This window comes from Condylura cristata, unplaced genomic scaffold (assembly GCF_000260355.1).
Source record: "Condylura cristata isolate star-nosed mole 26May11 unplaced genomic scaffold, ConCri1.0 scaffold00023, whole genome shotgun sequence".
NCBI lineage: Eukaryota > Metazoa > Chordata > Mammalia > Eulipotyphla > Talpidae > Condylura > Condylura cristata.
In genome coordinates, this window is record NW_004567124.1 from 17,171,231 (window position 1) to 17,185,114 (window position 13,884).

Below are 13,884 nucleotides of genomic sequence, written 5' to 3' on the forward strand. Positions count from 1 at the left end.
CTTTCTTGATGACTGTTTATTAGAAAAATGAAGTGATTTTAAAAGACAAATATTTTTTATTAGGTGAAGATGTTTTAGTAGAATATTTGGCAGGAAAATATCTTTATAAGATTTAAAGAACTGATGCTTTGTTTTTTGTTTTTGTTTGTTTAATCTCAGATGCGCCTACGAGACAGGAAAGACTCTCCTCAGCTGCTCATGGATGCTAAACACATCTTCCCTGTCACCTTCCCTTTTAACCCATCCTCCCTTGCACTAGAAACCATCCAGATTCCAGCCAGCCTGGGTCTGGGATTCATAGCACGGGTCTGAAAGTGATGTCCAGGCAAACATTGACAATACATTTCTTGCCTGAAATAAGGACCATTTCTTTCCAGTGAGCTACTGAAAACACATTTTTAAAGGAAAAGTACTGATTACCTCCTAAACAAGAGGTTACTAACTGGAAATCTCCCCAGAATACTTTCATCACCAGGGGAAGAAAGATAGGCTCCTCTGTGCTCTGTTACCTGTACACTCATCCTTGATCAGTTAGATGTCTTGAGTTTACATGCAGGTGAATGATGGTAGGGTGGTAGGAAAGAAGAGGGAAAAAAATGTGTCTTCAGCTGCCCGCATTTATTTTAAATCCCTAGCACCATACTTAAATAGTATAGGAAACATCAAGTCCTGATAAGAACTTTTGTTAGTCAGGGATCAACAAAGGACCTCCATTGCATTAGCTGAAGAGTTGGAAAGTTACCATGGAGCACGTATCACATCAGTTTAGGAATCAATTATGCTGATATTTTCAAACTGGATCAGAGAAATAAACTGGCAATATATAAAGCATTTGGTTAAATAATTTTCTTACATGTGTCACAATGATATAGAGATAGAGAATGTTGGTATGCTGTATAGTGTAGAAGTCTGTACTGTAGTTTACTGCTCATTTTAAATTGCTGCTACTTACGGTGTTCTTTAAAATGTAAGCGATATTCTTATTAGGTTCTACTACAATAAGCTTCTCTTTATCAGCTCTGTTTACAATTCAGTACATCACAGTTTTAACTGGATTATGTGCAAATATCTACAGATTCACCTGCACAAGTAGCAGATACTGAGAAGTCATGTAGTGTATGACAGAATGTTCTATAAGGCTAAGATTAGACAAAGTGGCTATTGTTGCTGTCATTATTTATTCAGGATGTATTCCATTGAAGTGTTCATTAATTTTCCCTGAGTGGATATCACATCAGGGATACAGTGTTCTGTGATGTGACTTACTTTTGGTTATGTGATCTGATTCCTACAGTGCATATTTTCATTGTTGACAGGTTTTCTTTTCTCATCTTAATTTATTAAGAATAATTCTCAATCACTACCTAAAAAGAATTGTCAGAATATTCATGATTCAGGTCTAGAAACCTTGATTATCCTATAAGTTATCAAAAGAAGGTGTATAATAAATACTAATTATGAATTTTTTTTGGCTTTGCAACTTCTACAAATAGAACCACTAGATGCTTTAAAATGCAACATACTAGAAATACTTTTAAGAATTATATAGGAAATAGAAGATTGCTGAATCTTACTAAGGATTTGGTTCCTTAAGATGTAGAATACATAAGTTCTCATTCTAAAATTTTAATTTAACATATTCTCCATTTTTTTGGAAAATCTTATACGATAAATCTTTTGGGTTGTACAAAAGCAAATTCTTAGCTTCATTAGAAATTCCAGTTCTGAATTGCAATCATAGATTTATATACTTTAACTGTTAGATGGTCTATTAAAATGACATTTTATTAAAATATGTGCAATATTATTAATGGAAGTCAGTTTATCAGTGATAAAGATCATTATTAAAAGATACTCTGCTAACTTATTTGAGCTTCAAATTCCTCGTTTATACAGTAAGAGGGTTGAATGACTGATTCTTATGGTCCCTTCCACCTCTGAAATTCTCTTCTCTCAGTAGATGGATCCAAGATAAATAAGCTACAGTTTTTCAGTAAGCTCACCCTCTGATTGAAAGATCAGTGTTTTCTACCCATTAATCTTGAGGGAGTAGTAAAATGTAAAATCACAAATTTGTGTACTTATAACCTTTCTTAAATATACATACTTTTAGAAAGTTAAGTATTTTAGGTAACTTATTTTATCATGTACTGCTATATTCAGTTTGGATACATTTATTTTCAAAATCAACCAGAAACACTACTAATCTGGATTCAGTTTTCCCTTGTTGTCAGTGTGGTTTTCAATGAACTCTATAACCATTTTGGTTAGTACTGAATGTGTCAGAGTCTAAGAGCCTACGTGGAACTTGGCTGGGGGAAAGGATTTTTAAAAGGTCACCATGGTTCAGGCTGTTCACCTTAGACCTGGAAAATCACTCAGACCCTCCCCAAGCCCCGTCTGGTATAGCATGTCCCATGCACATCCTGAATCTCTCCAGTCCTTACGATCATCCTGTAGCTCCTGTTGTACTGCCAGCACAATCCTTTATCTTACCCCAAATACTTCAGATCCTGACACATCTCTGGTGGGGCTATAGCGCTCTCCTTCACCTGGCTTCTACTGTAAAGAGCTCCAGCCTCTGTTCCCCGCCATGCCAGTGCTCCGTCACCATCCATGCCATCTCTCCTGTTCCATGATGGCCACACAGAGGTTCTGCAATTCCTGGCCCCCAACTTTTTCTAAAACCTACCCAGAATCCCAGATGGGGATGTAAAGTAACTTAGTGCAGTGAAGTCAAGTTTAGGCATAACTAGAATACTTTACAACCAGGGAATCCCAGACGTGTTGAGTGACTCTGTGTATGCAACAATATTCCGCTGAAGATGGGTATCCTCTTGCCGCCCTGAGGACTGCTCCTTCTTTTATCCATTCACATTTTCTCAGCCACTTTCAGTTACCTCCACCAGCTTTCCTTCTGCCCCTTCGTTTGTGTACTCTTTCCCTCCCCTTAGCTGAGTCATCTCTCCCTCCACCTGCCTCTGTGCTGTAAGACAGTGGGCCAAGTCCCACCTGGGCCCCTGCTCCTCCTGGGCCTGCTGGCCTAACCTCAGGCCAATCTCAGCACAAGCTCTTGATCCCACTTCTTTGCTATACATTCTTTAACATAAGCTGAAAAGATAGAAGCAGTTTCTCTTCTTCCAGCTTTCCTTAGGTTAAGGCTGAGCGGAACTTACAAAGAAGGGGAAAGATAAGTTGGAAGTTTTAGAAATTCCTCATATAACTGATAATTCTTTCATCAGGTACAAAAATAATTTTCCAAAGTCAACTGATAGGAGATTTGGGGGGATTTTGGTCACTTTGTAAAGTTCACTTTATTTTGAAGGATAGGTTTGCCCACAATGTTCAAAATTAGCCTCCCCAAGACATGCCACTTTGGCATGTGGGTTATTTAAAGTTGAGGTCAGTTGAGGCCCTGCGGGCTTATAAGAAACTTTTGTGACCCTTTTAACTGCTTCTAAAAGAATGAAAATTTGGGTCTTACCCAGAATTCAGGTTATTACCAAAACCAACCTTTCTATCTGAAAAAAACCTCTGTATATGGAAGGGCAAACTTCTAACTATACAGCATCTGCTGTTCAGCATATCAATCAGCCTCTTCTCATCTGTGAGTTCCCTCCTTCTTGAAGCTTAGACTCCACTCCTTAGCTCAGGATATGTGCCCCCATATCAGCTCATTGTCTTTGGAGTCCACATAGGTCTGTAGAGTCCCCATATGTATACACTTGCTTTTCTACTACTAATATGTCTGATAATCATTTGATCATTCAACCAGCCTGAGAAGAACCCAGAAAGGTAGAGGGAAATTTCCCTTCCTCACAGCCAGTTCCCTTTATTTCAGTGGATAATTGAGAGTTGGCTATTCCTGGGTGAGTATTTACATGTAATATAGATCAAATCTTTAAATAACAGTGGGAGAGCCTATGAAAATACTTTATTTATTAGAATTTCAGTGTAGTAGTTGCTATGAGGAATTGTCTTCCTGGTAACCTTAGGTAAAAGGGCAGGTACCTGCCACCTTCCTAAGAGATTGTCATGCAGTGTTCTTTGTAGCCTGCACTTCCTCCCCTTCTCTTTCTCTATCCTCTTTCCTCTTCCCTCAAATTTTCCTCTTTAAAGTAGTGCAGAAACAGTACCTTGAATCTAGCTATGTTTTACTTCATTGTGCTTTCTCTGTGTTACCTCATTTTAGCCTCACAGCAGCACTGATGATAGAAAGAGTCAGCACTAGAATCCTTTGCCGATGATAATTTGAGAGAGGGTTAAGGTCAGTGACTTGCCTGAGCTATACAGCCCCTCAGCCTGCAGTTGCTTCCCTAGGAGCAACGGTTGCCATGTGGGCAGATAGGAGGCAGGAAAAAGTAAGAAGTTGAGAGGATATATCCTGTTCTTCCTGGTACCCATGGGTGGCATAGGGTCAGCAAGAGGTGCTCTTTTTCCTTACAGCTGGCAACTAGCATATGGTACTGAGCAAGCTAAGTACCAAGTTGTTTGTGCTAATGAGAGGAAGTGCCCAGAGCTGGCAGTTTTCTTTATAGTTACCTGCTATTACTAGGTTTGACTTTTGTAACAATCACTTCACCCTTCAAGGATACAATACTCTGTATTTAAATAACTAGTTAATAGCAGACTGTCTCAACCTTGGGAAGCTGTAAAAACTTCCCAAAAGTGAAGAGAAAGGTCACTCTCAACACACACCCATCAGAGTTGCTGTTAGAGCAACCAGATGAGCTGTGCAGCCTGTGGAGAACCTGCAGCAGCAGGCCAGGCCTCACAGGCCCAGGCCCTCCTCCCCAGTTTAGGTCCTAAGCACAGAGTAGCCAAGGCCCCTGGGTACACCGGAGGGTTGGCCCCTAGGGCAGGGCATGTACAAGTCAGTGTGTGTTTGGACATTACAGTGCGTGCATGCTACTGTTTACTTTGGAGCTAGGAGGTGTGCTGTGTGCATGCCTATTAGAGAGGCTCTGTGTATTTCTATGGTCTCTGTTCATGGATAAGTGCATTGTAATTTGTTCTCAGGCTGTACTGTGAGGGCCGCCTTAACCCCTGCTCCCTTACCCCCAAGAGCTGCCTTAAGTTCTCTGGAACCTTTCCTCTATAAGGGTCTGTCTTGCCTGGAGAGGATATCTTGCCCTGTTTCTCAAGGTTTTGTGAGGGTTTTGGTTGGGTGTGTCCTCCAACCACTAATTCTTTTCCTCCTTCATGCACGACCCTTCCCAATCTCCCTTACTTCCTCTCCTTTCAGTTATTTCCAAAGAGGTTTTAGAACTCTGAGGCAGCAACAAATTTCAGAACCAATGAAATGTGGGCTTTGAGTGTTCCTGGGTTTGGGGGGCTCTGTGTCACAGGGAGGAAAATGAACATATGGAAGAAAAATATAAAGATAAGTTAGAATCTAGGTAATACTTTTATGGCTTGTTTTCCACTGACCTTTTCTTATAAAGGTTACAAATCTATAACCTTTCATAGACATTCTTTAAATATAATTTTAACCCTGTACTATAAAAGATGAGCAAAATCAGGAAAGAGTGCTATGAATTCTAATTCTTTGTGTTATCATAAATTAAATCAATCTGGAATTAGAGTAGGTCTCTTGATAGATCAGGAACTGAAAAGTACTATGTAAAATATCTGCCAAAATGCATTTTATACATTTTTTATTTTATAATTTGGTTTAGCTAAAACATTAATTAGCTTAACTTATTGGGTGTTATTAGATTTATAAATGTCTGGAAATAAGTAACATTCTTTGGTATTGTGAGATTGCTTGGAATATTTGAAAGAAAAAATCTTAGTTGAAACTTAAGTATGATTCAATGCTTGGTAGGTCAGTAAATTTTCATGCATTTTTTTAGAGTAAATAGTTTAAAATATATTGTTACCATCTGTTAAAAAGCTTTAGTCTTCATTTCAGGCTGTCTAAATCACTTGAGCCATTTACTTTTTCCAACAAATGGTGATTTTTTTTCCCTTAAATGTGGATATGTATGTTGTAATTTATGATTCCTAGTTGTGTATTTTTGTGGGAATCCTGAAGTAACAATGACCTTTTTTCTGTTCTTGGAGAATTTAAATTGCTCTGCCAGCATTGCACAGAAATGAACTCATGACATTTAACATATGTATTTTAATTCTTAACTTTAACTGTTAATTTACTGTGAAATTACCATGCCTTTTAATGACAATGAAATTGAACATCGTAGTTTTTCAAAAGCTTCCCTTTTGGGATCTGGAAAAAGGAATTCTACTTTGATCTACACAGAAAAACAGGATAGACTTTTGAAAAGTTCTCAGATGAAATGTCCATTAAAAAGGAAGCAGAAGTGGTGGGAAGTTAAAGGCATTATCAATTAACTCTAATTTTAAACTGAATCCATACCATCATATCACACATGGAAATTTTAAAAATAAGTTACTGATTCACCTCATATCTACAAAAGCCTTTGAAACATGGGTTTTCATTAGATATCACTTAGTGCTAAGATGAAAACCAAAACAATATCAGATTGGCATTTATGCTCCAAAAATGTAGTTGTTTAATGTTGTAGTTAGTAAATGTGTGTCATTAATGCTGTATTCTCCTAGCTACTATAGAAAATTGTTCAAATAAAGATCTGGATAAATAAATAATTTTCGTTGGTGTCTTATAACTAAACTTTTTGCACACAGAAGATGAAATATACACCAACATGAGCCATATTCTGCGTTATAAAATAGATCTTTACAATTTAGAGAATAGAAATCATATATGTTCTCAGAAAACAGATTTCAACGAGGGCATCCTGGTGGCACAAGGGGTTAAGTCTCAGCACTATGAAGCTATCTGGCTGCCTCAGGAGTTTGAACATAACACACACACCTGCCCCACCACTACCACCCACCACCACCACCCAGGGAGCTGACCCACAAGGCACAACAGACCTTTCTTGTCTCACCTTCTGCTCTTTCAGCAGTGCAGTGCCATAGATCTGCTTGTTCTGCTCCCCACTCTGTCTCTGGTGAATCCTCTCACCATCCCTCCCCCACAGCCATGATCTATACCCCAGCTCTTGTTAGATAGCATTATGTGGCCTAGTGGCGTTGAAAGGACCAGGCCTTCTGCCATCCATTTCACTTGAATGCAACATGGGGAGAACCCTCTTGGACTTGTATTTGTTTGACACACCAAGGATGGTAGAACCAAAAAGCAAGTTTCTAATCCTTGACACAGAAATCACCACCTCCACCAACCTATGTAAGGAAGAAATAACCTTTACCCATGCCCTTGTTTCAAAATCTTTCCAATTTGAGAAAAATCAGCAACTTGACAATAACAGCTGGAAACTTCAATATCCATTCTCAGTAACTAATAGAACAGCTAGAGAGAAATGAAGCAAAATATAGAAGACTGGAAAACACTATCAATCAACTTAATCCAACTGACATTTACAGAATACAGCAGCAAAATCCACATTCTTTGTGGGCATACACAGATCATCCTCTAGGATAAAACAACAAAAAAGTACATTTATATTGATGCCAAACATGTATGATTTCTGATCACAATGGAAAATGGAATTAAATTGGTAATAAATAGAATCAACAACTGAAAGGGAATTTGAAAATCCCAAATATTTGCAAATAAGACATTTCTAAATAACAGAAAGCATAGAAGAAATTAAACATTTTTAATTTAAAGGCAACAAAAATATACCAAAGTTGGATCAGCCAAAGCAGATCCTAGAAGGAAATTGATGGCTTTAAACGCCTTTTCTCTTAAGAAAAGAAGATATGTCTCAAATCAATAAGAACCCATTCGGGAAGGAGAGAGCAAGCTAACCCAAGGCAAACAGAAGGGCCGAAACAGAGGTTAGAAATGGAGATCAATGAAATTAAAAATGGAAAAATGAAAGAGAAAATCAGTGAAAAGATTAATGAAACTTACAAACTGAGGGGGAAAAAAACTAAGTCATTAAAAATCTTATTTTAAAAAGTCCAGGCCCAACTGTGTTATTGATAACTTTTATCAAATATTTAAAGAAGCAGTAACACCAACTGTTGGTGAACTTTTGTATAACAGAATATTTCATAATTCATCCTCTGAGGCCAGCATTACCTTGACACCAAAGCCAAACAAAACACATCACATGAAGAGAAAACTACAGACCAAATACCTCATTAACATGGATGCAAAATACTTAACAAAGCATTACAAACTGAACCCAGCAACACATAAAGCAAATCATATACCATGACCAAGTGGAACCTACCCAAGGAATCAAAGTTGGTTTAACACTCAGTGTAATATACCAACCATATCAGTAGACTACAAAACCCATCTCAATTGATCATCTCAACTGATGGAGAGCATCCCAATTGATTCAAGGTTTTAAAATTTCACAGCAAATTAGGAGTAAGAAGAACTTTTTTTAGCCTGACAAGGAACATCTATGAATAAAATCTACAATCAACTTAATATGTAGTGGCAAAAAATTGAATGTTTTCCCTCTAAGACTGGGAACAAGGCAAGAATGTCCCCTTGTTCTTATCACTGCTAGTCACATTGTGTTGATGGTTCTAGAGACACACACAAAAATTAAAGATACCCATGTGAGAAAAAATGAGGTAAAAAATGGATTTATTTGCAAGTGGCTTAATTTTATATGTGGAAAATCCTAAGGAAATCACACAAATTACCAGAACTAATAAATTAAGGTCAGAAAACAGAATTAAGATAAAACAATTAAATTTCTACATACTAGCTATAAACAATGTGAAAATGAAATTAAGAAAAGTCATTAACATTCAAATAAATAACATCAAAGGGAATAATAACATGGCTAGGAATCAACTTAGAAAAAAGAAACATGAGACTTGTATACTGACGACTTCAAACACTGCTGAGAGAAATTAAAGATGCAAACAGAAATGCATTCCATAAATTAGAAGGGCCAAGACTATTGAGATGGCAGTTCTGCCCAAACTGACCTGTAGATTCTACACAGTTTCCAATGGGCTTTTGATAGAAATTAATAGGAAGCCAGAATTTATATGGAAATGCAAAGACATCAGAATAGTCAAAACATTTTTGAAAGAGAAAAGCAAGGTTGGAAGAATTACACTTCTCAATTTCAAGGCTTCCCATAGTAGATATGGGATTAAGTAACATAAGACTGTTGGGTTGTCAGAAAAGTCATGACATATTCTTGCTTGAAAATATACATAGAAAAAAACGTGAGATTTTTGACAACCCAGTAACATAAAAATCAATGATGTAGAACATCCAGAAACTGCAATCAATTGATTTATGGCCAGCTTCCAAGGCAATTTTTTTAAATAAGTGATCTCTCTAACAACTAAATATCCAAATATAACTTATTTCAATAATGCACATAAAAATTAACTCCAAATGAATCCTAGTCCTAAATATAAGAGCTAAAATGAAACTTTTAGAAGAAAATCTTTGGGAACCTTAAATGAGGCACATTTTTAGGTATTAACACCAATAGCATGATCCATGAAAGAAAAAGAAAAGATAAATTTGCAAAGATACAATGAAGACAGTAAAAACAGTCCACGTCATGGGGAGAAAGTATTTCCAGTATATCTGATAAAAGATTTGTGATGAAATAACAAAAGATGGTGGATTTAATGCATATTTATACCCCAGACCACCCCGCTTTCTCCTAAACCTGCAATAAATAATAAATTCATTACGAAGAAGAGAATGGAAGAGGAGTAACAGCAACAACGTTTCAGAAAATGAAAAATAGGTAGACTATTGTCATTTATTTTCATGACCCTAGAGGGTTGAAATCAAAGCTGGCAGAGAGGGGAGTCCATCAGCAACCTAGTTTACACTGCAAAAATCTGAAAGACGAGAATAGCATTCAGAGGTAGCAAATAGCACTTTAAGTGGCATGGGTCTGAAAATTGTGCTCTTTGAAAAATTGTTTAAATAGCAGTGGACTGAAGTTCAAGTAGTCAACTTGAACTGACATGTCACAGGAGGATACCACAATGTTCAATAAATAGCCATCATGGAAATGCAAGTTGAACCACAATGAGGTATCACAACATATCCATCAGAGAGTTTTTAAAAATTTAAAAATTGACAGTATCAACTATGAAGATAGTGAGTGACTGAGACACTCACACACTGTTGATACAGGTATAAATTGATGCTATTGTGCAAAAATTCTTTAACAATAATTATTTAAAACGAATACTTTATTTAAATGAATACTGCATACTTTATGGCCCACAATCCCACTCTTTTTATATACCCAACAGCAATGCATATAACTGTATATCAAAAATGATATAAAATGTTCATAGTAGCATTATTCATAACCACAAATCAAAACAACCCAAACATTAGAGAATGAATTTATCAATATAGAATGTTTTTACAATGGTGCACTGTAGAGACAAAAGTAGCAAATTGTAACTACATACAAAAATATGGATAAATATGTAAAAAGCCAGATGCAGAAAAGGTCCACACATGATTCCATTTATATAAAACAGATTAAGCTAACCAGTAGTAATAGAAAATGTCACAGTGTTATTTTTGAGGTGTGATGACTGGAAGGGACATGAATGTTCCAGAATGTTGGAAATGTTCTATAGATCTGTGTGGTTGCTTGAGTGTGTTGATAGTGTTTTCCTTCTGTAAGCATTCACTGAGCTATACACTTAATATTTGTGTACTTTTCTGTGTACTTTTTATTCATCAATAAAAATCTTATATAAAGGAAATGGAAGTTTGACCTCTAAATTGTCTTAACTGCCCAGCCTGTAATTGCCCCTATTAGTTTATGCCTTTTTTTGGTACACAAAATTGAATTTACTATAAAATTCTTACTGTATCACCCTTCACTGTTGGTCTCTAACAGGCCATTTCAAAGTTTTTTTTTTCCCTCCTGATTTCATTTCCCTTAACCTCATAGCCACCCTCCACATTTAATGGCATTGTAATTTATCATCCACCTTTATTCACCTACACTTGTACCTATGAACAATATATAGTATTGAAATTTACATAAGATTTAAAATAGATGTGAAGACTTGTACTTCAAGTCTTTTATGTGCAACATTCTCTTTTCTATCTGCCTGAGCTGATAAAAATTGTGTACATTCCTACTAGCAGCTGTGGAATTCCACATTATCTGTACATACCATCTTACCTATTTATTCCTTTATTGATGGATTTTTTGAAATATATATTTTTTCTTTTTTTAAAGATTTACCTATTTGTGCATACAAAACTGGGGTACAGGCCAGAGGTGAGAGGATTCACCAGAGACAGAGTGGAGAGCAGAACAGGCAGATGAACAAGTACACTGCTGAGGGGAGCAGCGGGCAGGTCGAGAGGTCTGTGGCGCCTTATGGGTCACCTCTGGGGTGGGCGGGGTTCGAATTCATGCTGAAGTGGCTTTAGCTTATTAGCATTGTGCTTTAACCTGCTCCGCCACCAAGGAGGGCCTATTGATGGATTTTTAAATGTTTCCAACTCTGACTTAGAACCATTCTGTGTGGAGTATTACTAAACTGTCTCACTGGGTGATAATGTGAGAATTTTTTCTGAAATTTTTCTAAATTTGTTTTCACTAGATATACTCAAACTGCTTCCTAGAAAGGCAGTATCAGTATAATTCCCACCAGCTGCATGAGCAGCATTTACTGTTCAACAGAACTATGTTTGCCAATCTGATGGGTGTAAAGTGGTAGCTCATTGTTTGGTTTTTCTCTTATTATTAATATGGTCTATGCTATAATAGGGCCAAGTAGATAGACTCCAGTCCTTCCATTCATTTTCCATTCCCATGTCAGTATTACAGTGTTTTAAGGACTTTGGCTTTGTGATATCTCGTAAAACTTGGTAGGATCAGGCTCTCCATGGTGGCGCAATGGGTTAACAACGAGTTAAAGCACCGCATTATGAAGCTCTTCGAAGCCATTGCAGAATGAGTTCAAACCCCCTGGCAGGGAGTTGACCTACATGGTGTGGCAGACCTCTCATGGCCTGCCCCCTGCTCCCCTCAGCAGTGTACTTTATCAATCTGCCTTTTCTACTCTCCACTCTGTCTCTGGTGAAACCTCTCAACCACCACACCTCTGGCCTGTACCCCAGTATATATAAAGTAAAAATAAATAAATCTTAAAAAAAAAAAAACTTGGCAGGATGAATCTCACCATTTTGTTGTTTTGAGAACAGTCTTAGTTTTTACATGGTCTTTTATTCCATATAAAATTATTGCATAATTTTTCAAAACTTCTGCTAAGATTTTTATTTCAACTATATTAGGTTTACATATTTATTTGGGTCCAGAATTGACAAGGCCTTCTTTTATGCCCTTGAAGAGATATTTAAACATTTCTCCACAAAGGCCAATGGATCCTTGTTAGTGTGAACTCTGGACACTGTAATTCTGCTGATATTGTAAATATATTATTTTCTCTCTCTCTTTTATAAATTAATTTTTTGTTGCACAACATTGGTTTACAACAGTTTGATTTAGGGGTATAGTTTCACTCCTCTTCTGGTGTATGTTACCACACCACGCCCACTGCCAAAGCCCTAATAATCTTCCACCTACTTCCCCACGGCCTCTATTTTGCTATCTATGGTATTTTCTAAATCGTTATTGCTTATATAAAGACAAAGTACTCATTTTTATATTTGATTTTTAAATATGATCATCTAATTGGACCCTATTACAAAGTTTTGTGGATTCTTGTGGTTTTTCTATGGAAATGGACATAGTCTCTTCTAAAGTTTTGTGGATTCTTGTGGTTTTTCTATGGAAATGGACATAGTCTTGTGGATTCTTGTGGTTTTTCTATGGAAATGGACATAGTCTCTTCTCTTTCCAGCAAACAGGTGTGACCCAAGGAAGCTAAAACTTGGGCAGAAAAAGCCTCAAAACACACCTGCTTTCATTTGGGAGAGAGCAAGTCCCGAGCCCAGCTCCGGCGGGTTCCGGCCCAGCGGTCGCGCGCTCAGCGCCGCTCCCTGCCAGGTGCAACACTTGACCGTGCGGCGCGCGCTGGGAGGAGGATAGGCCACGCCCGGCCCCGCGTCCCAGCCAATCACGGCAAAGATGCGCAACCTGGGGCCGAGAAGGACCAATCGGCGAATTCCCTCCTCCCGGAGGGCCAGCCCTCGGGAAAGTTTCTGCACTGCTGGAAAACTTCTCCCGCAGGGTCTCCAGGCGCTGATTTAGGTGGTGCCGACGCCCCAAGTTTGCGCCCCAGAGCCTCAAAGCCGCAGGCGCAGCCGCCGCCCCTCGTGCCCCCGTGACCGGAGGCTACCCTGGCTTCTGTTGCCCATGGCAGTGGCCGAGCTGTACACACAGGTAGGCGAGTGGCCGGACCTGGGGGAGGGCGCGGGAGGAGGGTAGGCCCGGCGCTAACGCTGACTGTACCTGGCCAGGCCACACTGTGCACCTGGCACGCTCGCTGCGGGGAGAGAGCCGGCAGCTTTCCCCCAACTCGCAGGTCCCATTTGGGGTCCCGTTCACGGGGAAAGCAACCCCATCCCCACACACACCCTGAACCTGGTCCCCTCGGGCTGGAAAAACCGAGTACGAGGGGCTGCCTTTCTCGGCTGGAGCTACCCGGTGCCCAGGATTCACGCGGGCGTCTCCGCATCCCGTGCCCGGGGCCCCTTCCTCCGCGTCACTTAGGGAATCGTTGCTCCAGGAGTCATAGAAAACTCAAAGCAAGAGCGAATGCGAGTATCTGTGGTCATCCCAACCCTTGGACAGCTCCCACCGGAAGCGAAGGGCGGTAGTGTTGGGGATGCGCTCTAGAACTCACTGGTCTTCAAAATGCCGCCTTGTGCATTGAAGGTCACTTGATCTCCAAAGCTGCCTCTGCCAGATCTTGCTGTCCAGTCCA

At 38.8% G+C, this 13,884-nt stretch overlaps 2 protein-coding genes across 3 annotated transcripts in view; both read left to right on the forward strand.

Annotated features, from left to right (window-relative positions):
• Nucleotides 1–831, forward strand: part of MYO5A (myosin VA (heavy chain 12, myoxin)) — a 104,220-nt gene extending 103,389 nt beyond the window's left edge. For both annotated transcript variants that reach the window (XM_004687778.2, XM_004687779.2), the window contains one exon: nucleotides 160–831. In XM_004687778.2, the coding sequence (XP_004687835.1) occupies nucleotides 160–312 (153 nt within the window). In that variant the 3' untranslated portion in view covers nucleotides 313–831. The remainder of the gene's footprint in view (nucleotides 1–159) is intronic.
• Nucleotides 832–13,301: 12,470 nt separating this feature from the next.
• MYO5C (myosin VC) overlaps nucleotides 13,302–13,884 on the forward strand; it is an 87,558-nt gene continuing 86,975 nt past the window's right edge. Inside the window, exon 1 of the mRNA XM_004687782.1 lies at nucleotides 13,302–13,340. Coding sequence (XP_004687839.1) covers nucleotides 13,314–13,340 — 27 coding nt within the window. The 5' untranslated portion in view covers nucleotides 13,302–13,313. The remainder of the gene's footprint in view (nucleotides 13,341–13,884) is intronic.